Source organism: Pogoniulus pusillus, chromosome 16 (assembly GCF_015220805.1).
Source record: "Pogoniulus pusillus isolate bPogPus1 chromosome 16, bPogPus1.pri, whole genome shotgun sequence".
Taxonomy (NCBI): domain Eukaryota; kingdom Metazoa; phylum Chordata; class Aves; order Piciformes; family Lybiidae; genus Pogoniulus; species Pogoniulus pusillus.
Window position 1 is genome coordinate 15,556,592 of NC_087279.1, and position 27,149 is coordinate 15,583,740.

General features: G+C 38.8%; 1 protein-coding gene across 2 annotated transcripts; it reads right to left on the reverse strand.

Annotated features, from left to right (window-relative positions):
• Window positions 1-854: 854 nt before the first annotated feature.
• TASOR (transcription activation suppressor) lies at window positions 855-27,149 on the reverse strand. 2 transcript variants are annotated; one of them, XM_064156708.1, is made up of 24 exons: window positions 26,652-27,149; window positions 19,308-19,453; window positions 18,604-18,696; window positions 17,572-17,644; window positions 16,194-16,285; window positions 15,745-15,903; window positions 14,953-15,080; window positions 14,254-14,285; window positions 13,498-13,603; window positions 13,125-13,228; window positions 12,906-13,009; window positions 12,600-12,672; window positions 12,372-12,446; window positions 10,203-10,916; window positions 8,976-9,418; window positions 8,674-8,815; window positions 7,417-7,421; window positions 6,367-7,362; window positions 5,514-5,636; window positions 4,791-4,950; window positions 4,043-4,151; window positions 3,707-3,885; window positions 3,462-3,620; window positions 855-2,824 (listed from the first exon to the last, which is right to left on the reverse strand). In XM_064156708.1, the coding sequence occupies exons 1-24, from the start codon at window positions 27,034-27,036 to the stop codon at window positions 2,265-2,267; spliced, it is 5,160 nt and encodes a 1,719-aa protein (XP_064012778.1). In that variant the 5' UTR covers window positions 27,037-27,149; the 3' UTR covers window positions 855-2,264. The 2 variants fall into 2 exon arrangements, with proteins under 2 accessions (XP_064012778.1, XP_064012779.1); XM_064156709.1 differs by lacking the exon at window positions 7,417-7,421 and having other exon boundaries at window positions 6,367-7,310.

A 27,149-nucleotide genomic window follows, 5' to 3' on the forward strand; every position in this document is an offset into this window, starting at 1 on the left:
TTAAGCTTAGACAATAAACTTAGGTACATTAGGACTACTTTTTGTTAAGAGAAAAAGAAGAGAGCAATTGCTGTAGGTGAATCCCTCCTGAGTGGAACAGAGGGCCCCATATGCTGATCAGATCCATCTTCTGCTGCCTTTCTGGGGCCTGGGTCAGAGATGCTGTTAGGAAGCCCCTGGTCAGGTAGGGCCCTCTGATCAGATCCATCTGACTGTTACCCGTTACTGGTCAGACAGGTTGGAAGCGATGAGCTTGAGTACTGAAGTGCAAAAGCAACTGAAAAGGACATCAAGGCACAGAGGCAACTGGTTGAAGGATCAGGAGCCTTCCCTGGTGGTATTCAAGAAGTGCACAGATGTGGTGTTTCTCAACATATAGTTCAGTGGTCATGGTAGCGGTGGTAGATCTTAAAGGTCTTCTCTAACCTTAATGATTCTATGATTTAGAACAGGGCCGAAGGCAGCAGAGCCTGTTGAAGGACATTTTCCTATAACCAAGGTTGGAACTGGTCAGTATGCAACGCTTCCAGTCAGAACTATGAATTTTAGTCTTCAAAAGATGAAATAATCAGGAGTAAACTGTTTCTCTTTTAGATCTGTGTAGGAGACGCATAACCTGAATTCACATCAGCTTTTTAGTGATGTGATCAGTGCCATAGGACCTCCAAAGTGAGACTCCTCCCAACAGCAGCAGGTTTTAGACATAACCTGACACTGAAGGTGTCTTACAGCAGTGAGGTGCACTCCTTCCTCTCCTGACAAGTCATGCAGTAGGTGAGAATCTGCACTTGGTGGTAGAGGTAGAAAAATTCTTCACCAAAGCCAGTGAAGTTTACTGACACAAGGGAGTTCGCTTTGTGAAAACAAAAATATTTATTTGCCTTGTTTTGGGGCTTGCACAACTGCTGTGCTACTCCAGTACTGCTTTAAACAAATAGACAGCTGTTAACAGGAGGAACAACATTCAACTTCAGGGAAAGGGATGTGGGTTTGGTTTGGAAAAGTCACCCTTCTTTAAACAGTATTTGGCCCAACTGATTTTGAGAGGTTGGAGTCATGTAGTTTCTAACACTTAGCTGATACTAAACCATATATCTGACATAAGAGCACTGTAAACAGGAAAAAAACCCACAAATGTAACTTTGGACAACTTTGGTCAAATTGTAAACAAGAAAAAGTCCTCACAGAGCCAACTTTGGACAACTTTAAACTTGAGTCAAAAATCTATGCAAACCCAGCAACAGCGGAGCAAGGGTAGTCTTGAGACTCCACAGCTATGCACTATCAGCTGCTGTCTTCCAGAAGCCTGAGTCAGATGGTCATGTACAAAATGAAACAAGTAAGAAGTACTGGGGAAAAAAAAGTTTGTAAGTCAGCAGCTGTGAGCTAAAAATGGAGATCAAACTCTGTAGCAATGACCACACTAGCTGAAAAAATGAAAAGAAAGCACCACTCACGGTTATGCTGAAGTGGGGGAGGACTGAGGTTTCTCTAATGCAAACTGAACTACCAGAGTCATGGAAGCCAGGTTTGTCCTTCTCTCGTTACAGTAATTACAAGAGCTGGATAAATGCTGTAGGTCACGCTGCTGGTGCTGTAGTAAGCCTAGAGTTTCAAAGTGGCAGAGGCAGGTAACTGCTACACGTGAGACAAAGCTAAGGTATGTTTCCCACATAACCTGGAAAGCAACATGAAACTCACAGACAGTGCAAGATGTTAGCAAGTCCCTTGTGCATTAAGAGTTTATTTTTGTAATGGAACTGCACCATTGGTTACTCTGAGGTATTTAGCCAAGATCCAGTATATAGTCATTAAAACAACTACACTGCCTTAGAACTGTGTAAAAACATTTGTAGAAAACTTGTGTCAAATAAATACAGAAGTTTTAATATTTATGTAAAGAAAAGTGATTTGGATACTCTTACGTTTGAAAAACCCCTCACCCTTTCACGTATTTTAGGCAAACATTCAGTTTTACATTAAAACAGACCTCAAACTGAAGCCCAGTTACAGGTCATATACAAATGTAGGAACTTAAAAGTGCCAACAAACAAGATAATTCAAGTACAGTAAATGTTAAAAAAAATATATTTCTTCTTCAATTTTCAGATGCTTCTAACAGGTACAGGCCATTAGGATTTAAATAAGACAAAAAAGCATTTGAGATAAAGAAACATTTTGTTCCAGAATAAAATAGAAATTCTTAATCTACCATTTTAGAAACAGAAAACTCCACAGCTACTTACAAAAAGAGAGTTAGGAGTTTATTTCTGGTTTGAATATGGCCTGGAAGAATCAGAGTTTACATCCCAGCCACCAGGTGATGATGACTTCTCTGTATCTGTGCTCCGACTGTAAGCAGATAGAAAATAATTGCCTCCTACTTGGTTTTGACTCACGGAAGCAATTGGGTATGTTGTTCCCAGGAAGGTCTGATGAGTGAGTACATTAAAGTGACTGAATTGATGGGACACATTTAATTGTCTATTATAAACTTGGAAGTTATTGAAAGGAGTCTGATCAACCGAGTTGTGATTTTCTCCTTCAGCAGAGCACGTTGTAGAAGCTGGATTAATTGGTTGTATCTCCTTCAAGTCAATTTTAGAAGTCTTTTCCATCAAACCAATTTGTACTTCAGGAGGAAACTCCGTAACTGATAAGCAGCTCTCTTTTGTGTCTACTCCGTGAGAGCCTTTGGCCTCTGTCTGCAAAGCTTCCAAATGACTACCATACTCAGAAGCATCATTGTAGATTTCTATTTGTGATGTTTCATCCCCTGAATCCAGAGACATGTCCTCCTCTTCCTTTTTGTTTCCTACATGAACTACATTTAAAAAGAAAGAGAAAGTCCTATTCTGTTTACATACAGACTTTGTTAGAGAAGCTATACACTACTCACGGAGCCTTATGCTTCAGGTCTGTAAGTCCAGTATCACTTAAGTCTTGGTCTTCTGCCACTCTTGTTCACTTACTCGACATACACACTTAAACCCACTGTGTGTGTGTGTCCATTTATTCCGGTGCTAAAAGCTTCTGCGCACTGTGTTCATGTTTAGTGTTGGGAAATCCCAACTCCCAGCTTCAAAGGGGTTAATGTCAAAGCAGCATCTAAAGTTATACAGTGGGTGGATACTTGATCAGACAGTTCAACCAACACAACTACTGACATCTCAGTCCTCCTGCTACAAGTTTCTAAGAGGAATCATTGTTTATCCTTATCCTGCACCACTCCAGCTCAAATCTACCTTCTCAAATAACATGTCAGCCTCTGATTCTGTATCCCACTTGATGCTCCATCCCAGCTGCTTGTCCCCCATCATTTAAAACAGAAAAAGAACAGCTTGAGAGTTGGGTTTTCCTTGCCATCTGTGATGATCGTTGAGAAGGGTGAAGGCACAAAGAAGGATCCCCACCCCAGCCCTCAAATTGGGTAGAGAAAGCATAACTGTGTTTAACATTACCTGATTGTCTTCTGTGAGCATCACGAAGAGACAGGCTGCTCTTGTCAGTAATCGAGTTGTGATCTCCAACAAGACCTTTAAAATTCTTCATGAAGTCATCAACAGTAGCCACCACTATGCCATTATCCACATAATCTGAAAGTGTTTTGAGTTGCTTTTCTAAACACATAAAAGGAGATTTTGCATTACTGTTTTGTACCTATTGGCAAAAGAACGAGACAAGCATCCATAAACTTTGTTTTCACCTGTTAAGAAGACTGCATGTCTCTGTTGGATGTTCTGAACCTGAAGCCTGATAAGACAGTCTAATTCTGGAGCATTTCGAGTTTGAGAATCACAGTTGTGGTAAGACAGAATCTCAACCAGGTGCTTCTTTTGATAGGTGTTCAGAAGGGTCAGCAGATTCAAGGCATTGGCATTCATTCTGTAATGGGGGAAAAGGTGCACTGTTAGAAAGATCCTTGATGTAAGGCCAGTCTAAACATTAAAATGAAGTCAAACATTCCACTTACATGTGTTGGAGAGCATAATTAAAGCTGAAGTATTTTAACAACTGGTATTTGAAGAACACTACTACTTACCTCCCCAGCTCTTTAAGTTTTTTTTGTATTTTGCAGTGCACTTTCCACTGCCATTTTCCATCTGGGGTATTGAGAGCCTCCAGAAACTTTAAGAACTGTTTCAGTTTATCTGTTTCAGAGATAGCAAACAGAAGTTAAATTTTGTGGAATGCAAACTGAACAAACACCTTTAGTATATCCATAAAGCTGCTTTCCACTTTCACTGTAGTTACACAACTATGAACATTAACCTTGTACCTTAGGTTTTCTTACTGGCAGATTTGCCAAGAACAGCAGTGCAAAACTGAGCTGCTTTTTGGCAGTGGTTATCTGCTTACGTAAAAGCTGAATTTGGTCATAGGTGCTCTACCTTGCTAAAATACCTTCCAACAGTTTTGTAAGTAGTTAATGGCATTAACTCAACTATTCAAGTGCTAGTAAAAAGGGGAAAAATAAGCTCACAATGATTTTTCCTAGCGTGTTTACGGATTCAGGAGTAAAGAGTAAGAGGTTCCATATACATAACACCACATTCTAACATAAATGTAGAAAGACAAGATTTCCAAAGTTCCCAGTAACAGGTCCTCCAAGAAGGCCACTGAGGTAAGAAAGACAGAATAAGCTGAAATGCTCAAAAAATATGAAGATAACTTGAAAATTAGAAGTTTTGACTCTTCACTGTGGTTAAGCACAGAATCTTTCTTGTATTGCCAAATGTTAGTTAGTGTTTATTTGTCTCTTTTCAAGCTTCAGAAAGCATCACACTTACCTGTAGTGGTGGACTCCGGATTAAGGACAGATTCATCTGACACAATGAAGCCACCAGACACAAACAAATCGTTGTAAGTGTGATTTTTCACATCATCCAAGCTATCGACACCCGCAAAGTTGACACAAGAAAGCCTCTTCAAAGTTACTAACCCAGGAATCTGTTTAAAATATTTTATAAATCAGAGATGCGTACTAAAGATCATACAAAAAAAACCCAAAAACCCAAACCCCAGGAACTGCAGAATCTACTCATCAGTACCAAATATCAGACTTCAAAACACAATTTCAAAGAATCACAATTTGTTCTCATGCCTTGGGAGATGCCTTCTCAGAAACAATACTGGAACAAGACAATGGAGTTGAGCACTTGGGAGTAATTTTACTTTCTGTCCAGTGTAGGTTCATAATTCACCCAAGGTCTTCCTACAGCTGCCTTCATTTGCCATTAAAACATCACAGACCCAGAGACAGAACAGAACTGCACAGCCCTCTGCACAGCTTTACAATTGCTAAGATTAAAAAACCATTAACACATTTCTAGGTGGGAGAAGTTTGGGGTATGTGACAGAACAAGACTAAATGTTTCCTCAAACAGCAGCTAACCACAGGACATTGTTCAAATGTAGTATTTTCAGGAGAAAGAAGCCTTGCTCAAAATGAGCTCATTGCACTGTGTTTTAAGAAAAGTTGTCTATAGTATGCATTTATTTATGTGAAATACCTTATGGATGAGGTTGGCGATGTCTTCATTTTGGATAATGATCAACAACTTATCCGTATCAGCTCTTCTTTTAAGGAACTGTTCCGGATGACATTCTGTATTGCCTAGCTTTGTAAGATATTCCTAACACCACAGAAAGACAAGATACAAAGAAAAAGTGAATAGATAGTTCAGCCAAAACAATCTTCACCTCAAGTAAGTTTTCCCTCAAATGAGTCTCAGAGGAACTTGTTTCCTTCTCTTTCCAATACATTAATCAGAAGGAAGCAGCAACACAGAAATAAGTTCAGCCTTGGAACTAGGTTGGACCTAGGTGATCTTTTAAGGTCCTTTGGAACCCAGACCATTCTACAATTGTATGAACTGCCTGTCAAAACTGCACAAGTTTTTAAGTAGGGCCAGAAATTGTTATCTCACCTTCATCTTGCACATTTTAAAAAGGTCAGACAGTAACCCCAGAAGTTGCTTGTACTATTCACTGGAAGGAAAGTAAAGAACCCTGCAACTGCACACATTGACTTTTCACATATTTAGTCTAAACCAGTAAGGTATCAGATTTTTGCCCTTGTTACCTTTTTTCCTTAAGAGTACCCCCTAGCAGTATCTTCACAAAGAACCAAACTAGAACCTGTTCTGCTTTCCTACTGTTAGAAAAAGACTTAAGTAAAAGCTAAATATAAGCAAGACTCTCAGGAGTTCAAACAAGGAACAGGACAGGACAGCCTACTTTCACAATTCAACCTTTTTTGAAACAAGTTTCAGGCTACCTTTTATTTGCAAGCTCAATTTTACCCATTCTGATTTGAAAATACACTGTATTTTAATGCTATAGAGATGTTGAACTGGAACATACCTTGATTTCCTTGCAGAGAATGCTTTTCTTCTCTTCAAGAATGTAAAATTTCACTGTGTTTTTCTGTACATCTTTGATAATTTCAAACAAGCTGTTGACCACTTCAGGTTTTAACTGGCTTATAACATTAGAAAAGGCTGGGTAGGTTGAAATGTTTAAGTTCTCTGGGGACTTCTGTGTCTTTTCTGGTGGTTCCATCAGATCATTGCTGGAAGATGTCTGATCAGATGTCACTACATCCTCTGGTTTAGTATTCACATGACCTAGTTCCTCCTTTGCTAAGGGTAAGCTTGATGAACACTGCTCATTAGAGTCCACCTCTTTCACCATGTTATTACTACATGGCTCTGGGCACAATACTGTGTCAGATTCCCTGCAAACAGGCAGTGTCTCGAGCGGAGGATTCAGTGCAGCACCACTGACCACTTCTGCTGATTCAGGACTGGAATAAACTGGTGGAGTATGCCTAAGGCACGAAGAGGACAAAATAACACTGGTCAACTTTTCACTCAGTGTCTCTATGTATTCTTGGACAGGCACATCTGATACCTGTAAACAGATGTACTCGGAAAGTCTCATTATCCTCTCTCGGGCAGAGAGGACTGGTGTGGACATGCCACTAACGTATGCAATATTATTCTGCTGCAAAATTTCTTGGATCTTTCTTGTAAAGAGATTGTATTCTTCTAATAGTGTGGTCTCTATTACTGCACTAATAGAATGCTTAGTTGACAAAGGGTGATCTGCTATTGCACACTCATCTTCAAGTTCTTCCACTTGTCTTGTATAAAGTCCATCTTCTGCTGTCCCCCTCTGTATGTCTGAAAATGGAGAGTATGGGAACTGATAATCAGAACTTCTCTGTCTACTTATTACGCGAGGGTCATTAGGAAAGGCATCCTTTGGTGGTAAATACACCAGTGGTTCTTCTGGTGATTTCAGACCTATATAGGAAGAGTTAATCATTGTCATTTTGTGTTTGAAAGCCATACACAACTGATAAACTAACATCTCCACAACACAGTTTTAAAATAGCCTGATTGTTGTGACTCCTCCTGCCAAATCCAACTTGAATCCAAAGACTCAAATGTTACTGCCTCCTGAGGTACAGAAGCACAGAAAATTTAGTAACTCCTAAGGTGGAAGAACACTAAAAAGTCAAAGTCTGCTCAAAAAGCAGAACACAAGTAATACTCCCAGAGATAACATTTAATGAAGCATAACAGGAATTGACTTAATTACAAATAAAATAATTAGAAATCAAGCAGAGTGACATATTATTCAACAGCTTTAATTTACAAATAGGTCAATCCTTAGAATTTCAACAGGCTCTTTTTATCCACACCCTACCCTGTGGAATCAGACTGCAAGCTGCATGTGTGATCTCAAATCAAGAACTTAATTTTCTTGCTTAAAAGGCAGGATTTAAGTCTTATAGTAATTATTGATATTTCAGACTCAGAGAGGTATTTCAGTATCTTATCTGTTCCACAAATACACCAAAGGAGTTTTAACTTGGGGTGTGGGGTTTTTTTGTTGTTGTTTTGAGTGTTGTACAATTGCTAAAGCTCATACAGTTGTAAGCAGGAAACCAGACTTCTGGAACAGAACTAATAATCAAAATCATAGAATAGGTTGGAAGAGATTTCCAAGATCATCCAGTCCAACCTAGCACCCAGCCCTAGCCAATCAACTAGACCATGGCATTAAGTGCCTCATCCAGTCTTTTCTTGAACATCTCCAGGGACAACAACTCCACCACCTCCCTGGGCAGCCCATTCCAAAGCCAATCACTCTCTCTGTGAAGAACTTCCTCCTAACATCCAGCCTGTACCTCCCCCAATACAACTTGAGACTATGTCCCCTTGTTCTGTTGCTGGTTGCCTGGGAGAAGAGAGCAACCCCCACCTGGCTACAACCTCCCTTCAGGTAGTTGTAGACAGCAAAATGAGTCACCTGTGAGCCTCCTCTTCTCCAGCCTAAACAACCCCAGCTCCCTCAGCCTCATGACCCCTCTCTGGACATGTTCCATTATCTCAACATCTCTCTTGAACTGAGGAGCCCAGAACTGGACACAGTACTCAAGGAGTGGCTTCTGAAGGTGTTCTTTTGGAATGCAGTTGGCTTTGTAGACAGTTAAAAAAGTCATATTCAGTCCCTAATTTGATCATGTCTATCCAGACCTAAGAGGAAAATAACTGCCACTAACAGGATCCCTTTTCCAAAGTGACATTATCAACTCACAGTCCCTTTATACCACCAGAGTTCTATAGAAAAACCAGAAGTACTTAACTTAAAGAGTCTTACCTGTAATTGGGATAAGTTTCCAGTGCATTCCAACTTCTCTATTGTTTGAATTGGAATGTTGCCTGCGGTAAACATGTTCTATAGGTGTGCTAGGACATGGACTGTAGTCTTCAAAACTACTTACACTTCCAGTGCTTGCTTCCTAAAAGACAACAAAAACTCTCAACTCAAAACTTGTTTCATGATAGCTATTAAGCTTTTACATTCTAAATAGATGACAGTAAGAACACAGCTCAGTTCACCAACATATTGGCAATTTTGTCTTCAAGCAAGTCAAAGTTGGAAATGGCAGCATCACTTACTTTTAAATGCAGCATCTGTTCAAAGCCTGCTTCATTAGCTGGAAGACGCAGATCAACATCGACAGGGTAGGATAAACACACTGCATCAGTTTCCAGTAGTGCTGGACTCTGTGGGTCCTTAAAGTGAACATTCTCAGCCTGAGCAGTATTAGGAAGCTCATGATCATCTTTGTTCTGTGCTGGAATGGATTCATATTCGCATTTTTGTCTTGTATCCTCTTCAATTTCATCAGTGCTTAATCCTAAAACTTGATTTACAGACTGTGCCAGCGATGAATCCCAGTGTCCTGCACTAGCTAGCGTTTCTAAAAGCAGTTTAATGAGCCCATGGGTGTCAGTAACAGCAGGGTCAGATACATCTTGCTGTCTCAAGTCAGTATCACGTCCACCAAGACCAGCATTAACTGAGAAAACAGTGTGTGGCGAATCTGAAGTTCTGCCCCCTTAGTGTAGGGAGAGGAGGGGAAAAGTAATCCATTACTAAGTTTTGAGATAAAAACAAAACCAGACCTCCCCAAATACCAGCCACATTCCCACAGTCTTACTCTTTAGCATCAAATCATACAGAACTCATACACTTTAAAAAAAAAATATTTTTAACAAGTAGTCATGTATAAAAGGGCAGTTTCTAAAGCTAATCGTCTCCCCCAGAGAAAACAGGGAAACAACAAATAGAGGCATTTTTCTGGCACAGCTTAAGTATCAGATAATATCAGTGATATTTGGTTTAGATGATGACAATTTAATGCACAGAATAATTCAAACTTAATACTATTGTTTCCTCTGTCCCACTACACTGGGATATTACTGGCTATTTCAAAACTTAACTCTGCTCCTGTTTAGAAGTTTAATTCTCTCCTCCAATCTTAATTTACTATAGACAGTATTGGAGCCATAAAAATTACAGTAACAATCAAGTCAAACTACAATACATATTACAGTATCAAGTCTGCTTAGTACTCTCTAGGAGTCTTTGGACAGTTCCACAGCAAAGCAAACCCTTGGAAATGTGCCTTCACTCTCAAGAGGCAGAACAAAAGCAGCCTCCATGACACCTCTCCCAGAAAGAGGCAACCTACATAAAACATCTCAGGCCAATGTCGAAATGAACCAGCATGCATTAAAATACCCACAGTATGCAAATATATTTAACGTGTAGAGATTAAATGTTAAGTATGCTTTGAATTACAACGTTTAAAGAGGAACTCCAAAGAAACTCTTTCTTACCTTCATACTGACAACTGTTCTCTGAAGATTCACTGATTTTTAAGTATTTCCGCAAATTTTCAGACTGTTCTTCTAGTTTCCTTTTCAAACCACTTTTATTTCTAGGGTCTTCAGAATCAGAATCTCCACCTACATTTTTTTTCCTACACTGGATTAAGTTAATAAGTTCTTTGAGTCTGTCATGATCATAATCTCCAGAATGAGGCAGTTTTTGCTTGGCAGCAGTGGCTTCGTATTTTGCATGGATTCTTTTCCCACTTTTTGTGATGGCAAAATCAGGGTCTTCTGTGACTTCATAATCTGAGATGGGACCGAACTGTTGCATTTTCCGATATCCCTCCATCAATTCCTTAGCTCTAGAAACAGGTATTTGATATGCCTCACAACCAAAAATATAGTTTTGCAAGTGGCTGTCAATATGAGATTTATCTTTTGGAGCAGCATGAAGAAATTTTTTGTCATCCAACCATGATGCATACTGATATAATACAAATTGTCTGTGTTTTCCAGAGCCACTACTGCATCTTTTCAAATATTCTTTTATATACTTCTCCACAACAGCATTAACATTTGCAGTACAGTCTTTACGAGACTGGAATAAAGCAAAATGTAGAGCCTCAATAAACTTTGTGAATTCTGGAATGATTTCCTGATTTTCGTGCAAAACCATGCGAGTTGAATTTTTCTGTGTTCCAAATGGAACATTTTTGTGTGCTGCCATAGGAGAAAAGGGAATTCACAATTAAAATCAAATCATGAGGCTATAAATAAATGATGACTAAGAAACATTCTGTATCGTATGTATTTGGTGAAACACAATTTGGAGAGACTGTGGAGAAATAACCCAAAAGCCAGGAAAGTAAAGTTTTGTGTGCAGTAACTAGCTTTAAAGCCTGCTTAAAACTCAGCCTACTCAAGGTCATGATGAACTGCTTGTTTTCATAGTTTTGTGACAACTTCTGTCCTGGATACACATATTTCCAGTTTAAACTACCTTAATGACCCTTCCAGAAGGCCACTTCAAAGGCTTACTAAGCTTTACTAAGAACATGGCCAACAGCTCCCTAGAGGAAAGATGGGAATCATTACCCCTGCCTTCACAGTCTCTATGCATTCATTGTGCTGCTTCTATGCTCACTGGACTATATCAAGATAATTGGCTTAGTAACCCATCAGAAACTCGCATATTTTTTTTCCATTCCTCTTGCAAAGCCATACAAAACTCACTCAAATGAAGAGATACAATAGGAGTGCATGCCAACAGCGGGATGCTTCTGTCTTGGGAAGCTACTGGATCCTTTTACTATATCCTTGAAACAGCAGCTCAAGGAAGCTCTAGGTTGTATCATTAGTGCTGAATTTCGAGCTCAAGAGAACCAGCACCTCGTAACTCTTTGAACTGTCACAGCAGCAGGAATCAGAGTATACTGAAGGACTGGCATGCACACACAATAAATATCGTATCTCCTCTTAGCTAATCTGTAACTGATTGAATTTGCACATTTGTTACTTTACTAAGAACAACATAAGGGGTTTACTGAAATAAAAAATACAGACATAAGAATCTAGGAAAATGCCAAGAGTTAGGGCAAGAACTTCTTTGTAGAAGTATGATAGCTGGAATGAGCTGCTGATGCTAGTTACTACAAATTTCAGTTGCAGAAGATTAAGTTTGAAGTTGGATCCCAAAGCATTAAAGTTCTACTACAATCAAGTACTTTCAGTTATGTTTTGTTACCTAGTTGTATGACTGTGTTCTTTGCTCATTTGCTCAGTTCTTGTGTGCATCACAATGCCAAAAAAAAAATACAAGTACATTGAAGACTTCAGATGTTTTGTCTATGATGTTTTTGATGGTTAAAGAAAGCCCCTAAACCTCTGAAGTGCAGTGTTATTACTAATGCAGAGATCTCTTACAATAGTGATTCTCAGTTCTACTAGAATATACAATCAAGACATTTGAACAGTTTTACCTTCTCAAATATGAACAGAGAAACCTAAAATATGTAGTGTGATAATTACTTTTATGGAGAAATACTTTTTGAACCCCATCACCATAGCCAATGGGAACTGTTATTCCTAGTTTACACTGACACGTTACAACTCTACAAAGTCTTCCACATACTATAAACAGGCACACTCACAACACTCATTGGTGAACAAACTTACTTTGGATGGTGATGTCTCTAGATTCTCGAAACAGAAACAATGCCTGCAGCATGGGGGGTTGTCCAGTTTGGTGTTCTACAGTCCAAGAAAATAAAAATCAGCTGAGAAAAACACCACTATGTTTCCAAAGTCAATCTGGTACTCAAAAAACGCACCTCCTCCCCAAAAAACGCAAACCAACAACAAACAAAAACCAACTTGAACCCAAAACCCCCAGAATATACATACCATAGGGAGTCGTCATTTGCCAAGAAGAAAGAAGAAAAAGAAATCCTCTGTCCAGAAGCAGTTTCACAAGAACCTGTTTTCAAGCAAAAGAAGTGTACTATCAAACAGACATCTGCTCGGACAGACACAGATACTCTTGCTGTCTGTAAGCTCAATTCCATCAGGAGCACAGTAGGACCCTGATACAATACTTAAGCATATGCCAGACAAGGGACTCCAGGGAGATCATGGATCTTGCACCAGACCACAATTACTAGTTAGCAACATTATTATTTGAACCAGGAATAGTCAAATCTGTGCACTCACAAGTTTCTCTTTCTCTAGTTTTTGAAGTAAGCCCTCCAAGTGACTACCAGAACGCGACTTCTCCACAACTTCAAAAAGGCTACCGTACATGCCATTCTTGAACACTGACATAATACAAGGGCAGAAAAAGAACAACAAAAAAAGAAACAAATATGTAGTTCAGAACATTTGGGTTTTTTTTAATTCTGAATTTAAAAATATTAAGCTAGAATTACTTACCATCTTGGGCTCCTATGTAATTTTCTTTAGAGAATAATGCTGGAGAAAATTTTTCCTTCAATTGCTCAATGCTCGCAACTTTTTCAATCTCAAGCTTCTCAGGACTAGAGATGGAAGGGCGAGGGGAAGGATATAAAAAGAAAACAAAAAACAACACAAACAAAAAAACCAAACCAAGAATAAAATAAAGACCTCTTTATGAACTACAAGAAGCTTTAGACACACATGACCCAAGAGACTAGTCTGACAAACTGAAAGGATCTAATCAATAAATACGTATTTCAGATTTTCACCTGAACACATCCAAGATTCAACAGTTTCTTTTGAGAAAAACTTCTACCAGCAACACTTGGAATCAAATGATTATACTCACAGCTTGCACGGAAGGAATCGACGTACTGCTGATCTCATGGAAATATGGCACAAGAGTTTGCCTTTGCTCCAAAGCTGTCCTCTCCATAACGTATAGTTAGACTTTTCTATAGTAGTATGAAGAAACGAAGATGAAATGAAAACACTTGGCAGGTAGGGCAGAAAAGAGGGTATTGAATCTCTGAAGCCAATTCAGCAGAAGTTTTGTATTAATACCAGACAAGAGTATGTAAAATAGTAAGTTAAAAGATAATAAAGAGTGTTCACAACCCTATCTAATTTTGACCTGTTCTGAACAGAGTAAGGGAGATTGGTATGTTACCTCTACTTGTCTGATACAAGCACACCCTTGATGCCAACACCTTTCCTTACCTTGACTGTCAAACATTTTCATATTAATATTTTGCTTAATTAAGGCTCAAAAGGAAAGCAGCACTGAGGATCATATTATTTAAAATGCCACTGAACAGGAGATACAGGAAAAGAAGTTAAGATCTTACTACGCTGCAAGTAGAAAGGAGGGGGGAAGACTTGATTTTGTTGAGTTCTGGTTTGTTTTGGGGATAGGTGCACATTAAGGTATCTCTTTCATCATGCAGCATCAGGAAGACATGTCTGCAATCAGTACTGTACAGGACAAAACTCAGGTATACAGTCAGTATAACTAAACTTCTCAAAGAGAAAACTACATAGACAAAAAAGTCCAAACCTTTCCATATCTGTATCATAGAAGTAGCAATTTTCAATTGATTTTTACCTGTACTCCTATCTGTGTTGAAGCTGTTTGATCTGGAAAAAAAAATGACAGAATTACTAGGTTGAGACAAACTTCTGGCTACTCAATTTTACATTAAGGATATTTTATCAGTCTGACAAAATAGCAGCACTGACAATTCACTCTCTAACCTCAAGCTGTGACTGCTGCAGCATCTTGTGCTACTTTAGATAGCTTGATAACTATTTTAGCACTATGTAGTACAATCCCTACATCTGGATGACTTCCTATCAGCATACGTATCGTATTGTCTCCGTCACTGAACTCTTCAATGATGTTGTCATGTTGCATGTGGAGATAATATCTAATCAGACAGTTAACGACAAAGAATATAGAGTATTTTTCTAGAACACCAAGCAAGATAATGCTGTGAATGTTTTCGTCTGCAAATTTTCTTTGGTTGAAAAAAAGCAACCACCAAGCCTCATTTTATACATGGATTACACGTAGGCAGAAGGTGAGGTGGAAAAAAAGCAGCTAAACTGCTTCCTACAGAGGCCAACAAGCTACATAAACCAATTTTGTCACCTCTTGCTTTTATATTAGGAGTATCAGGCTAGACTTCTGTGACACATCCACACATTTCAGCAATATTCAGCTAGATCAGTTCTAAACTACCTCCAACAGCTATGAATTCTTCATGCAGCATGCAGTCTTTCCCGAACTCATTTCCTATCTTACCTGGACGGAGATAGGAATCTTGGTACATGCATCATTTCATCTTTGTAAGTAAATAAAACAACAGCATAAGGACAAACATGTCTTGGTCTTCGCCTTATGTCATCAAAGCCATATTCATAAAAATAGTACTGGAAAAACAATTGAACACAAAGTTAAATTAGAGAGTTGCTAAACTGTACTTTGCAAATATACTAACGATCCATGACCTTTGTTCACTGAAAGGTGTACCCTGTTTCACAGGAACAGCTTAGAAAATATAAAATATTTCTAAATAGACATGGAAAGTTTGTTTGAAATCCAAAAAGCAGGAAAAAACAAACACCCCACAACACCACAAACCTAAGAAAAAAAAAAGAAGGAAAAAAAAAAAAGTGGTTCTTTCCTAGACAATGCTGCCCTTCTTAACAGATTCACTTAACACCTACTAGCCAATTCTACTTTTACACTTCAAACTCCACACATTATCACCTCTCCTCCCTGGCCTACATTCCAGTCCATTCCAGTCCCTGTGTACATACCCTAGCTGTTTCCTACTCCAGCTATATCTTAATTTGAAGAACACCTCCCCATCAGGTCCAGGTATATATAAGGAAAAAAGGAGAGGCTGACAAGCTTTTCTGCTACTTCTAATGCGGGCATCTGTGGGCTGCTGTGTAACATTAGACCAGATTGCAGCTTTACAGACCATACTTGGTATTCTAATAGCTTCAATGATTTCATCTTCATCATTTCCAAAGTTCTGTTAATGAAATTTTTCTGTATGTAGTTAGCACATGTTCAACATCCATGTACCTGAGTAAGTTCATAGGCTCGATAAGCCAACAAGGAGGTTACTTTATTTGCATTCTTTGACACATGGCATTCGTGCTTCGGTGTTGGATCTAATGCCGTCTTTCCTGTCGATTCCATTGCCTTCATACCGATGTGGTCATATATGCTTTTCATTTTTCCCTGTAAAGGAGAATTGTAAGCATAATAAATTCTTTCCCTCAAGAGCAGGGAAAACAGGCTATTAGAAGTCATTACAGAAGTACATTATTTTCATACTTGCAAAGAAAACAAGACATTTTTGCCTCTCATAAAAATCTATTCTGATTTACTTAGGCTCAGTGTCCACACAGGCTTTAAAATTGGTAGACTTCTAATGTCTCTGTAAGCAAATAATTGTGTAAATGGAGGTTGGACAAATTAAGTTATCAGTAGGCAATATAAACCTTCAAAAATAAGCAGAATAAACCTACCTTTATTATTTTAAAAACAATTACATCTCCAGTTGCTCCAGCTTCTAGAGGATTAGGCTGCAACAGATCAGCATATCTGGAGATATATACACCTGAGAGAGAGTTTAAGAAAAAACCCAACACAATATGCTGAATATTAAAACATTATTAGAAGTTTAAGAAGCATTACATGGGATTAAAGCTCAATGTACAAAAGCAATAAAGATTCCACAATTTTTCTGGAGTATGGTCAGCATTATAGCATGCTCATAACTTGTAATGTCAGAAGAGTAGAGTAAGTCTTTACTTGCACAACAAGTCATGAAAGTAAAATACAGACACAAGCTCAGTTTGAAAGAGTACTCCCATGCTACTGACAGTGTTGCAACCAAGACGACAAGCCCTGCCTGAAGGTTATACAGATACTGCTTTCTGAAACAGCTGTACAGTGTTCCACTGCACAATGTGAAGATAAACAGTGATGGTATAATTGAGAAATAAGGCAGGAAAACATTAGCATTTTCTGGAATCATTAACTGTCACTCAAATGGAAAAGTAAAATAATTTCTTGCTTTTCAACATGTCAGCAATAATTGCATAGATTTTAAGGACTCACACACTGTCATTTCTTGGTCAAACTGACTAACCTCAGATCAAACAACTGTAAGTAAACTCATGTAATTCAGAAAAGTATTCATTTTGCTTAGGTTCTTCTCATTCCAAGTCTGTATTTAACTGTTTTGATAAACCGCTCCAGAAGCTTTACCAGCTAAACCAGTAAAAAATTCTACACCCATAAAACTTTGTTCTTTCCACCTTCTATCTGTTCTGTTTTTAACATTCCATAGCATGTTAGTCTTACAAAATTATTTATTCATTTTCTATTTGAGAAGTTTTGCAAAAGGAACTTTGCATCTTGCACTTTCAAATCTCTTCACACCTAGTGACTCTTCCAAGCCTCTGATGCTCTCCTTGGATTTGTGGATTCAAGAGCTTTAGTTCTATTTACACCAAGACTAAGCTGAGCTACTATTACCTTTAGGCATTTCTGAGTGCACACACATGCGTATAGGTTATATACAAACACAAGAAAGCACAAAGCCATAGACTGAATTACTTCTTTGGCCTCACTGTTTTACTGAGAAAACATAATAGATAGCTTTGGCTTCAGCCAAAAGTGAGAACTGGGTCTTCTCTTCAGGAAAAGAATTTAAATGAACTAGTCAGAAACAGAGTTAAGAAATAACATTCTGATGTTGACATACTTTGCTAAAAATACCTAGCTGTGATGCTCCTGCAATTGATAATACAAAAAAGACTGAACATTTACACAACTGCAACACATAGCCTGCCAACTCATACTGAATAATACCAGCACACAGAATCAAAGGATAGTTACCCATGGAAGGGCTGCCAAGAATTGACATTTTGGAGTGGCCCACCTGCAGTCCCTTTTCACATATGTTTTGGATCTGAAAAGAACAGACATTTTTTAAAGGAAGTCTATCAGGAAAACCAGAATATGAACAGAACAAACACTGAGAACAGAGAATTTTGATTGAGCTAACAACAAAACAACAACAAAACAACAACAACAACAAAAAAAAAAACCACCCAAAAACAAAAACCCCAACAAACCAAATGAAACAAACCCCAAAATTTTCAAACCCCACACAAACAAATCTTCTAAAATCCCTTACAAATAAAACTATTCAGAGGCAAAACTAGTCTGAACTGTTGAAACTGTTCCAGTCAAACACACAGAATGAAGCAGTTACACTGATGCACTCCTATCTTACAAAAGCAGCCTGCTTAAATGCATTTCTATGAACATTACTTTTGTTTAGTACACAATGCAGAAGTAAATCTGTCAAATTACTAAATACTTGAGAAATCCTGGCTCTGCAATAGCAGAAAAAGTACAGAAATTCACTTTGTTGCTTTTGTTAAAAACATACAAAGTAAGAAGAAACACAAAAGGTACATTTTCTAATGTTACAGTTACCTTTTCCATAAGGTAACCTCTTCTTGATGCAAAAAAAAAATCCCAAAATGCAAACAAACAGAAAACACCAAAAAACCCAGCCACAATCCCACCTCCAAAAATCCAAACACACAAAATCAACAAAAAGTCCACATGCCATCCAGCAAAATCTATCATTTAATTTACAAAAGAGAGCCTAAACTAGAGAAGACACTTCATAGAGACATGTGAAAGGAGCACCTTCAATAGCAGAGAATAAAGTATTTAAACAATGACATAATATTGTGTATCCTTCCCATGTCATGGCCCCTTCCAGTGGCAAATTATGAAAAAATAACTGAAACATTAAAAAGTCAATAAGCTGAGTGTTTCCTCAGCTAAAAACCAAAACAAGTTCTTAACTGAATAAGAAGAAAAAGCATTTTCTAAAGAGCAGTGTTTTCTCACCTGAAGTCGATCAACCATCAGAAATGCATAGTTTTCAGAAAGTTCTTTCTCTAGGCGACCCTCAAATTTCAGCTCTCTGCGTTTTTCTGTGAACTGTTATTACAAAGAGTTCTTAACGCATGTAGATGACTACTGTCTCTTTCAAGTGTCAAACACAGAATCAACCAGGTTAGAAGAGACCTCCAAGATCACCCAGTCCAACCTAGCACCCAGCTCTACCCAATCGACTGGACATGGCACTAACTGCCTCATCCAGTCTTTTCTTGAACACCTCCAGGGACAGCCAACCCCACCACCTCCCTGGGCAGCCCATTCCAATGGCAAATCACTCTGTGAAGAACTTCCTCCTAAGATCCAGCCTATACCTTCCCTGGCACAACTTGAGACTGTGTCCCCTTGTTCTGTTGCTGGTTGCCTGGCAGAAGAGACCAACCCCCACCTAGCTACATCCTCCCTTCAGGTAGGTGTTTTAAGACACCACATAAGTTATCAGACACATGCTGAACGACTCCAGCTCAGTTACAGCCTATCTTCATACAGAGGTGTTCTAACCTCCTGATCCTTTTTGTGGCCAGTTTGCAGCTAAGTATCAAGCACACACATAGAAAATAATCTCCAGGTATTTGTCTCTAGACTCAGAAAAAAATATTAAATGCCACTTGACTTTTAACATATTCATAAAGAGAAACCACACATATACTCACTTCCTTTTCCAACAGTAGATTATGAACTAAGCTGGCTTTCTTGTAATTAAAATGGGACACTGAATTTGGTTCCAAGTAAGACGAATGTAGAATCTTCACAATATCCTCAAATTCTCGAGAGCCTACAGCTAATGGCTGAAAAAGTCCTAAAGAAGAGAAGAAATAAAATAAGCTCCAAAACACATCTGGAAAAAAAAAACAAACAAATTCTCCAGGTCATTCATAGTTCATGGGAAAAAACAAATGGTTCATGAATCATAGAGTGGTTTAGGTTGGAAGAGACCTCAAACATCATCCAGTTCCAATCCCCTGCAATAGGCAGGCACACCTCCCACTCGAACAGGTCACTCAAGGCCTCATCCAGTACACCTAAAATATTTGCAGAAGATGCAATTTAAACTAGATAGTTTTAGTTGTCTAGAATTTTAAAAAAACATGTTTCTTTATGTTTCTTAAATATTACTCTTGAACTGCTGCCTCTCTCCAGTTTGTAAGCGAGGTACCTCAGATCTGAATTTACTCTTTGAAAACATCTGATATGCACTGCAAAACACTATAATTAACTTCCAAGACTTTAAACTAATTATATCTTTTAATTAACAGCTAGGAACAAATTGTTCAAATAAAAACTTCAACAACAGCTTCTTAATTAGCATCTCATAAGAACTGCTAGAGGGGGTTTTGTTTGCTTATGGCAATTGGGCTAAATATTAATAAATTCATTACTGTCTTAAGGTGTCCAATAAACTCTGGTCATCAAAACTCACACTGCCTATGCTCATGCTTTATAGTCTTATTCCATACAATAACTGCTTTGAAAGGAAAGCCCTTAATTTGTTGTACAATTTTATCATCTGGGCAAACATTTGCTTAAGTTCATGCACTGAACCGTGCCTCTCCCCAAGCTTCATTGTTTGTGTTTGAGTACTGAGAGCAACAAGTTGTCAGACAACCAACCTAACAGTGAGCCACCAGAGAACACAAGCACACACTCTGAGAATTGTCTGGGAAAAGAATACTCCTGGGGCTATTGTAGTTGAGTAAAAACAGTGGTCTGAGCTCCTCAGGGAACTCACAGAAAGTGTGCTATTTTTGAGGTATTGGAAAACTTCAGACAGTAAATATTCCCAGCAGATATTTCTGAGACTGCTTTTTGCTCCTTTTGTAACAAATGGCTGGAACACCACCACCTGGAATCGCTAGAAGACACAGTAGTTAGGAATGAATTACAGCAGTACCAGCCTCACATAATAGACAACCTACCATTACTCTAACAGCAAATGAAATTTAATTATCTCCTTGGAGTGTATATTCCAATATGGAACTAGATTTAGAAAATCATGTTTTCCTCGTTTGCAGGAAATATTTACTTCTATTGAGGTTAATGCAATGTCCTAAATGAAAAACAACCTACTTTAGCTAGTAAAAACTGCATTTACACACTCACTTTACAAAGCAACACCACCAACCTGAAGCAACAACTACTAGTTTCAGAGTGGAAGTTACAAAAGGGATTAAGAAACTATTCTTACATAACATCTTTTTTCAGTAATGCCCTCATTCTTTAAAGGCTGACAGCAATATGGGAGGAAAGATAATTGGAAGGGAATGATATTCTGAACTTAATACCACTAAGACTTAACAAACTCGTACTAAGAGACAAACACTTATTAGTAAAATATAAAACAAGCCTACCATACAGACACACTGGAAAAGTACCTCCTGGCCCAGTCCATCTCCCAGACCCCTCTTATCTATTTCTTACAAGAGTTCTTAACCTCCAGTGTTGCATGTGCATGAGTTTCACATGAGCGGATGACTTTTGCATAGGCTCCTCTTTAATCTAAAATGACCAGTTAAAGCAGAAGATCACATACACCACTGCACAGAAACACATCCACAGCCAAACCAAGCTTATTTATGAGCCTAGGCATGCAGAAAACTCTGCAAGACCAGCTCAAAAGAGTGACACAAACCATATAAAACATCTTGCTACTTCCCAGATGCAAATCTAGGAAAAGGCTTATTACTGGCTCAAGGATCCTGTCATCCATTCAAACACTGTCAACTACATTCCCATTTTTTGATTTGTGGGAAGCTGTCATAAGTGAACTGAGATTAAAGTTGTCCAAGAAGAAGCAAGTTCCCCTGTTCTTCATCAGACAGGAAGACTCATACAAGCTACTATAGAATATATTCAATACTATAGCCTTCAGTTAGGGAGAATCTGCATAAACCACTATACAACTAGTTATCAACAGATTTAGGGAAAGCTCTACCTAATGCTGTCAATTACAGAACACAGCAAATTACAGACTTAAGACTGCTGTGGGTTGTGGTTTGTTGGTTTTAATTTCTTAGCAGAGGATTGAAAGCATGCTTTGTTACTATTGTAGAACCACACTATTACTTATTCAACAAACGTTATAGAAAATGATATGTAAATATTATATAAATATATATACATTTTCTTATACTTCACCAATTGTATACCCCAAACACACCATCTAAGTGTACCACTGAAGCTACAAAGGCTGTTGCTTCCTTTGTAGTAAAGATAAATCAAAACTCAAGTATTTTAAAGTGCTTGGTCATGGAAGTAACTATTGAGATTCCCACTTTAGAATATACAGAATGAGAAAGCAAGACTGTTTCCACCTAAGTGATCATATCAGTGTAAGAACAAGAATTTATATCCACTGTCTAGTAAGAAAATGCTTCATAATCCAAAAAACTTCACAGCAATGTAATTTCTTTGATGTGCACTGTCCACAATACAAAATCTGACCTTAGTTTACTTCACACTTGAGTACAAAGGAACTGGCTTCATGATCACATGTCATCCACTAAGAAAAAAGGATCATGACTGAAATTTCTTTAATGTCTAATCCTTACCAAAGTCATACACTATTTATGTTTTGAAGATTCTTAATAAACTCCAAGTTTTATAACCAAAACCTACTGTTTGTCTGTCATTTTTTTAAATACAGTACTAGCTGACAATGCACACCTGGTTTGAGGACCAGACAGCACTCACTAAGCATTTCTCCTTTGGGGGTAGCCTAATTCTGTATCCTCTGCATTCTATTTCTGTTACCAAATGATGGATTGAGCATGGGATATCTGGAAGAGTGGCTGCAAGACAGCACTGTAATCATAAAGCAAAAAAAGTGAAGACACTTAGTTTTGAATTTCAGGTAAATTGTTTTGTACAATAATCAGCAACGTTGTTAAGAGTGTAAGGTGTAAAGCTGTTGGCTTTTTTTCCTTCTTCAAGTATGACTCCTCAAACACTCATCACATATTTCATGACAGGCTTAAATCCACTTCCAATTATTCCAGAATTAGAGGCACTGCATGATTCAGGTTCTTAGTAAAAAATCAAAACATTACATGTTGAGCTAAGAAGCAAAGCACAAATGTTTCAATTCCTGATGTGAGCACTGGTGCCAAAGGGTATTTAGTAAAAGGTCAAGGTCACTATAGAAGAGCCTCCACTGCACTTAAAGGATCTTACAATTAAGAAAAAAATTACAATACAAAGTACTGAACTAGACCTCCTAGAGCAACAACCAAGCCCCACATTCATGGACTAAGGATGAGATTATTATCTGTAGTCCTACACCACTTCAAAGACCAGTACTGTGCACATGTATTTGTCAGGGTCACTGCACAAATCTGATGTGGGTATGCTGCACCTTTATTGACTCGTGGAACCAAGCAGTGATTTATATAAGAATACCCTCAGTACTCTTCCAACACACCCAGGTAAATCACTATGGGTTTTGCTGGCTTGTTCTGAGCAAGTAAGCAAATGGACATCAGTTTTGTCAGTTTCTACTCAGTGTACTGGAACCTACAGATATATTTTAAGGTGGAAATTCAGTTCAGGTAACAGTACCTAGTTTAGGGATGGATATTAGACTGGAAGCTTGGGCACATGTAATTCACTAGAGGCTTTATTTCCTTGCTGTCTGACGCACCAACTTGAGAAAACCCATTTTGGAGGTAGCTTGTTTTGGTTGTTTGGGGATTTTTAAGTCACAGTGTGAATAAGATGGCAGAGAAATTCTCTTCATGGAATTCTGAACCAACTTCTAAGTGAAGATAAGTAAAATCTGTCTTTTATTATCAGGTAAATTGGCAGAATGCTACCACTCTTCGCAAACAAATGCTGCTGCTATAAAACTCCACTGAGAAGCATAATTTTCTTTAAGGTGTAACAAATGAAGACCAAAATCTGGTAATGAACAAGAACATTGCTCCTTCTGTGATTTTTTTTTCTGAAAAAAAGCCTTGTGCCCTCAAAAGGTATACACAGTTATGAAGGTCAAGGATTGCTTCATGAAATCCCACTGTAGAAGTACCAAGCACCAAACAGCAGATATGCATCTCTATCAAAGATATGAAAAATCAGAAGAAAGAGGACAAGGCAAAATGAACCCTCACATACTGCTAAGTGGAAAAGGGACAACCTAGACCACTAGGCAAGTATTACTAAGACCTGCCTAGATAGAACCAAGATATTTTGCTACCACTCAGCCTGAACAAGTGCAGTGATCTCCTAACATTGTAGGCTACCGAAAAAAAATGTCCAACCTCAGTCAATGAACATTTCCTTCAGTGAACGGATGAGACTTGAGCGCATTTGTTGGAACTACTCAAATTTCTTCAGCAAGTTAAAAAATGCACTTCCAGTGCTGTGTCTTGAAAATCTGTCCCTCACCCTATTGAAAAAGAGATCTTAGGAAGTTTCAGGTGGACTCAGAACCTGAGAATATGTGACAACTAAACGACAAGAGGCCACGACAACAGGCTCTAGTACTGAAACTTTAAAAAACAGAACAAAGAGCTAAGCTACTCAGGGAGTATAACATCATTGCTAAATGGGATGTACCAAGAGAACAGAAACTTGTTTCAAGACAGTTGAAAGTAGGAAAACAAATGCATGCACACCTTAAAAACCAAAACTAAACTCAAAAACCCAAACCAACAAAAAAACCACAAAACCCCAAACAAAAAACAACCCTAACAGCCAACCTTTCTGTTTTGTTTCTTGGATTCTTCCACTATGAAGAAAAAAGAAGTGATAACCAACCACAATTAGTTTTAAGTACATTTCCTCCAGATATACAAGGGTTTTGTTGTTTTTCAGTCCCTCCTTAGTCTCCAAATGGAGGTAGATAAAATTTCAGAAAGCCTAAATAAGAAGCTAAACCTAGGATTTTCCCCTTACATTTTCATCTGGTAATTTAATTGCTTCACAACAAAAAGTTTCTCCCAAAACACCTCTCTGGGCTTAAGAAGAGATAAAAAATTATTTATAAAATACCTCCATTCAAGTAACAAATTGACCTGATACATATTTTACAGTTTGGACATGACAGACTAATCTGTGCAGTCAAGTCAGCAAGTATCTCTCCAGACAACTTGTTCATGACTAAAGCGAAGATTTAAAAAGCAGAACTAACACAACTCTAGTACAAGGAAGGCTGGAAAGTGCCTGCACATATATTGCTTCTTGCCAAGACAGCTGTTTTGAAGAGAAGAAGTAATACTATGATTATTTTGTAGTTTGACAAGCTGTATTCGAGTTCTGGTCCTAAGCATGCTGCAAGCATATGCTGGCATGTCACACAATCAGTGCACTGCTAATCTTCTAGCTTAGCTCCAAAACATAATTGTATCGTTTCTCAAATGACAATTCCAACTCAAACAGCAAGTTGGTTGGCGTCAAAGACTACATCAGCCACTTCTATGCTAGCCCACTTGTGCTACTTTTGCCTAGGACAGGTTCTCACAGTGCTTCATGTTATGGTATCACATGGTGCCAGACCAACAAGCACCAACCACAAGCAACTGTAAACCTGCCACCAACGCAGGAAGAATGGAGAAAGGTCTGAGAATTTTGGAAACTATTGACAGTAAAATTTAAAATGCCCAAGCAGCTTCCCGCAAGCTGAAAGAGGGACTAAACATGCCTTTGAGAATGCACCAAACAAACTTGACATTTGCAAGAGGATTTCAGAAGTAGGGTGAGAATGGCTTTTCCCTTCTACTCTAGCAGCCACAGCATCCTGATGTTTGAACTTCATTATTGTAAAACTTTTATACACTGCCGATGGTTCTGCACAAGCAAATGATGAATTCATATGACGCAAAAACATATTTTGCAGATTTTCATTCACATTGGAACCAAATGCTAGAGGAACTTCAAACGTCTGCACTTTAAAGGTATTCAAATATAACCATGCCTGCATCTGACAGATGGAAGTGTAAGAGTCACCATGTTTCATTGACATTTTTGTCAGATGAATAATAATTCTTTTTTTCTGGCAAACCAACCCAGTCCTTTTTACAACGAATCTCTGCCAGACTTGTATGCCCCCTCTGCAGGGTGGCAAAAGGGAAGAAAAAAAAAAGACATCACTGTCAAAAATGGAAGGAGGAACAAAGAAGACTGGATAATGAAATGAACCTACCTTTATCTCTTCCTTACATTTCAAGAAGTTAGATGTTAGACTCTTCTCTGAAGAGCCATAAGGCTGTATGCGAACACTTACTTTTTGCATTATCAACTAAGCTACTAACCTAATTTTTCAAAAGGTCAAGAGCAGAAATAAGTTTCAAGGAGAAAATCAAAGATAGGCAGAAGCCAATGGAGTCTCACTAAAAGAAAGAAATGCCAGAGGCTTTTAAAGGATGAGTTACTCGAAAACAAAACAAAAAAGAAACCCTGGACGCTTGCAAAAGGAATGCTTCCAAGATGAGGCACGTGAATGTGGGACTCTCATTTCCTTCCTGCAAAGACCTTTCACAAGATAAGAATAATCTTCTGTATATCATCGATGAAGAACAGCTATGCTCAGCGTTTGCTTATCTACCCAGCACAGGATTATACCCCTCTCCTGCAGAGGTCAGAGGGGAAGAGAAAAGTGAACATTCTTCTCTGCACGTCCGTGTTCCAGAGAACCATCTTCTCTGCATGCGACTGCATCTCCAGAAGCAGAGCGAGGATCAAGACGCAAGCCTACCCTGATCGCATCCAGCTTTTCTGTCCTTTTAAAGTAACAGTGGGAAATTCGAGTTTTGTTGTTCGTTTTTTCTTTCTCCTCGTGATAAAATAAAAACGATAAAGAGAGAAAGGTAAAGAGAGGAAAGAATGTAAAAGCCTGACACTTAACAAAAATCTTATCCCCATCAACGTCGGTAGTTCGAGCCATGCCACAGCCTCCTCCACACCCGCAGGATTTTGCATGCAGATGTGTGAGGTGCTTGAAGAGCCTGCCTAATGAACAAGATGGACACGGGAGGGAGAGAAGGAAGGGAAACGGAAGGAACAACCTTTCTTTTCTCTGCTCTTCCTGGGAATCTGAAAGTTCCTCTTAACAGGCACGTCTTCTGGGGGCTTAGGGAGAGGGCGAGGCCCCCCCAACACACCGCTGGGCAGCTGCTGCTGCTGTTCATTTGCCGTTGAGATGCTGCTCCTGCGCTGGCTGCTGCTAGTGATGCTGAGGTTTGGGGGGACCTTGTCCTTTGCAGCAGCAGCACCCAGCAGCAGCGCCTCCCCAGTGCTACCGCTCTCAGCGCGTCCGCCATATTGTGTGGTGTCCTCAGCGGCTTCTGTTCTATTACTCTCCACACCGAGGAGGCCCGCGCTGCTCTTCTCCGTCCGCTGATGCTGCTCCGGCTCCATCTCGTCACCACTAGGGATCACAGCATCCACCATTCGCTCCTATCGCCGAGAAAAGAGCACGACGTGCTCCAACTTCTCTTTCTCCCCCACCGAACGACCCCTTGCGTTATGCACCCCCTACTGCCGTTACCGCTTGCTCTACGGCA